At 39.7% G+C, this 3,944-nt stretch overlaps 1 protein-coding gene across 1 annotated transcript; it reads left to right on the top strand.

The window, feature by feature from the left end:
* Positions 1–2,594: 2,594 nt before the first annotated feature.
* LOC108516374 (olfactory receptor 8B3-like) lies at positions 2,595–3,526 on the top strand. The gene is given in 2 exon segments (XM_017853805.1): positions 2,595–2,760; positions 2,763–3,526. Coding segments are annotated over 2 exon segments (930 nt in total).
* The last annotated feature ends 418 nt before the right edge of the window (positions 3,527–3,944 follow it).

Below are 3,944 nucleotides of genomic sequence, written 5' to 3'. Positions count from 1 at the left end.
GAGCCACCGTGCCCAGCCAACACCAAAACTTATGGAATGCAGCAAAAGCAGTACTTAGAGAGAAGTTTATAGGAAAAAAATACCTACACTAAAAAAATTAAAAAGATATCAAATTAGCAATCTAATCTTGTATTGCAAGGAACTAAGAAAAAATAAAGGAGACAATAAGATTGTTAAATCCCAAATTAGAAGAAGGAACAAAATAATAAATATTTGGCTAAAGATAAGTAAAATAGATACTAGAAAAACAATAACTAATTGACAAAAATAAGTTTTGTGTTTTGAAAAGGAAAAGTAAACAATATCGAGAAATGCTAAGTTAGACTAACCAAGAAAAAAAAGAGAGATGACTTCTCGTGATGTTTTTGTCTGCCTTTGGTATGAGGGTAATGCTGGACTCATAAACTAAACTTGGAAGTGTTTCTTCCTCTTCAATTTTTTGGGAAGAACTTGAGAAGGATTGGCATGAATTCTCTGAATGTTTGGTAGAATCAACCAGTTATCTTTGTTCATAGTAGCTGCCAGGTGTCCAGAGTGTCACAGGTCCAGCCAGTGCTGTGAAAGAAGGGAGGCAGAAGCCAATTGATCAGGTAGCCTCCAGGTAAGTTGGATCATTGGACTTCAGATTCACCTCTTTCTTACAGAAATGCTGAGAGCTGGAGTTTTTAAACTGCTAGTGTCTGTGTTGATCCTTGGGGAGGGACCATGGCGATTATTAGACAAAACCACCAAATCTGTTCTCAATGGACCCAGGATACTATAGTATGTTGTGTCCCATGTCCTGTAAGCAGTTTGAGATTTCCTGGACAGTAGCCTGTGGTCCAGATAGCCCCAGAAAACGAGGGGCTTTTGCAAGTGCAGTCCATCTCTTCACCTCACCTGGAATAAGTTGGGAGAGTTTTCTTTTTTAAGTCTTATCTCTGTTCTGAGCTGAGGGGGTAGCTATGGTGTATGTTAGTCTAAATTGTCTTCTGTTCTCACTGATCTCTGCTGGTCAGAGCAGGCCATGTCCTATGTCCTGTCACTGCTGTGGGACAGGCTAAATATAAGCCAGTTCTCTGGATAACTTGCAGAAAGGTTGGTACTGGATGCTCAGTGTATCTCAATGCCCTTCCCAAGCAAAAGCTTTTGCCTGGTTGCATGGTGTTCTGCCAGGAATAGGGATTATGGCCCAAGAATAATGCAAATGTTCCATCAAATCAGTTTGGCTGGTTTTATGCTATAGTGAGGTGTAGGGACGTTATAACTAGGTTTAGAAATTTCACAAATGGAATCTGTCCACGAATTGTGCAGAATTACTTTGCTCATGGAGGAAGGAGAATTGAGACCTTCCCGTCATACCATCTTGCTGACTGAGAAATGAGAGTTTATTTCTGGCTCTGCCTTGGTGGATGTAAAATCCCTAGAGTGAAGGAAAAACTTGAGCAAAATACTGAGTCCCTAAAGAACTAAAGATAGATTATGGTCCAGAGTGAAAATACAATCCCGTTATTTCCCTGTTACTCTTAGAATTTGTTCCCTGGGGAGGAGACTGAGCAAGCTTCCATCCTGCTTATAACCAAGTACATTGTGTCATTAAACTCACAATAAATCTGGTGTGGCCACTGTGATAATATTATTATCACATATCTTTATTAAAGATTTTTTTGCCTGCTGCTTGAGAGAAACCAAAATTAAAATAATAAATTATGATGTATATATCAGGAATATTTTCAGGAACTCTTGGAAATAATGTCTGGGTTTCATCTTAGAGAAAACAAAGCCTTAGAGCTTGAAATTGCCCTTCCAGAACCACAATGGTAAGGAAACAATAAGACAACACAAAATTTTTAAGGCATAAGAAGGGTGAGTTTCTTATTTCCCTTTATATTAATGTCTTACTTGCTTTGAGGTGGAATAGCAGGGATCTAAGACATTCTACTTTATTTTCCACCTTGAGACTCAAATGCAACTGTCAGAAGTATCTGTTCAAGATGGGAGTTGAGAATGTTCAGGGACATAAGGAACTCAGAGAATGATAAGTTTCGGTCAATAGTTTCTATGAATTGGATTCTCCCTTTTTTAGATTCATGACTTTTTTCTGTGACTGGGGGCAGTAACTTATTTCTAGGTTCTGTTGCTTTTCTTTTGGAGTAGAAACAATGTTCTTTGTTGACACTGTGACCTGAGTCATATTAGAGAATGGCACCAGGTTGCTGAGGCTCCTGCCTCTAATTTTACTGGTGAGGGAAGAACTCAAGTGAATAAAGAAATGAAGAAATGAGGGAAGGAGAATCCTGTCGGAATCCACCCGTCTCTCTTCCCCTTATTATTTCCAGCAGTCTCATTTGCATATGGCAGCACTGGCCCTCTTTCTGTAGGGTTACTTCAGGTGGGTCTTTGCTATATTTATCTTAGTAAGACTCTGACAAGAGAAGGTCAGTGCCACTCAGTCTCATGACAGTGGTGAAGCCAGATTCTGTGGGTCCAGGTTGGGCTAGTTTCAAACAATCCCAGCAATATCCCACGTTGTGGGAGAAAATATTGTGAGAAGAACTGTGTTGTCCTCTAATGCCACCCTTTTCTCCTGTGTCCACAGATTCTCTTGGAGAAGAATGAATCCTGGAAATGGCTCTTTGGTGACTGAATTCATTTTGGTGGGGTTAACAGACCAGCCAGATCTCCAAATTTCCCTGTTTTTACTATTTCTAATAATGTATGTGATCACTCTGATAGGAAATTTGGGCTTGGTAACCCTAATTGGGCTGAATTCACACCTTCACACCCCATGTACTTTTTTCTCTTTAACTTGTCCTTCATAGATCTTTGTTATTCTTCTGCATTTACACCCAAAATGCTAATGAACTTCATATCAGAGAAGAATGTTATCTCCTACAAGGGGTGCATGACCCAACTTTTCTTTTTCTGTTTCTTTGCCGTTTCTGAATGTTATGTGCTGACATCAATGGCCTGTGATCGCTATGTGGCCATCTGTAACCCACTTCTATATAACATTGCCATGTCTCCTACAGTGCGCTCCAGCCTTATGTTTGGTTCCTATTTCCTGTCCTTTTCTGGGGCTATGGCCCACACTGGATGCATGCTGAGACTGACCTTCTGTGAGGCAAACACCATCAATCACTACTTCTGTGACATCCTCCCTCTGCTCCAGCTCTCCCGCACCAGCACCTCCATCAATGAGCTGGTGGTTTTCATTGTGGTGGGCATCAACATCACTGTGCCCACTGTCACCATCTTTATCTCTTATGGCTTTATTTTTTCCAGCATCCTTCAAATCACTTCCACTGAGGGCAGGTCTAAAGCCTTCAGCACTTGCAGTTCCCACATAATTGCTGTTTCTCTGTTCTTTGGGTCAAGTGCATTTGTGTATTTCAAACCATCTTCTGCTGGGTCAATGGATGAGGGAAAAATCTCTTCTGTCTTTTATACCAATACAGTTCCTTTAATGAACCCCTTAATTTATAGCTTAAGGAACAAAGACGTTCAACTTGCTTTGAGAAAAACCCTTAGCAGGAGAAAGTTTTGATCAGAAACAGTACCTTTCCATTTATATAGTTGTAGGACACGGAGATTACAGTAGTTTTAGTAGCAGTCTTCTTATCCTATTTCTTTACTACTATGGTAAGGAAATTTGAATGTTCTCTCAATAATTAATTCCCACTTTTAGTATATGTGCTGCTGAAGCGAGTGCAATTCCCACTTTTAATAGAGTACACTTTCTTCCTTTTCTCATCATTTTTATTCACCTTTCTTTACTGTATGGTAATAACATTAGGGAAGAATTTGTCTTTGGTTATTTTGTAATCATTTCTTTTCACCATTTTTTTTTTCCTCTGGAAAAAGATGAATGGTGTGCTAATGATTGAATCAGGTAACACTGTGGTTACATTGTGTCACTGTAGGAAAACTTATCTGCCACTTGCCATTGGAAGCATGTATCAGGC

The sequence above is a fragment of the Rhinopithecus bieti genome, unplaced genomic scaffold (genome assembly GCF_001698545.2).
Source record: "Rhinopithecus bieti isolate Rb0 unplaced genomic scaffold, ASM169854v2 scaffold_37463, whole genome shotgun sequence".
Taxonomy (NCBI): Eukaryota; Metazoa; Chordata; class Mammalia; order Primates; family Cercopithecidae; genus Rhinopithecus; species Rhinopithecus bieti.
Note: the sequence above shows the minus strand (reverse complement) of the source record. Positions and strands in the feature narration are given on the sequence as shown.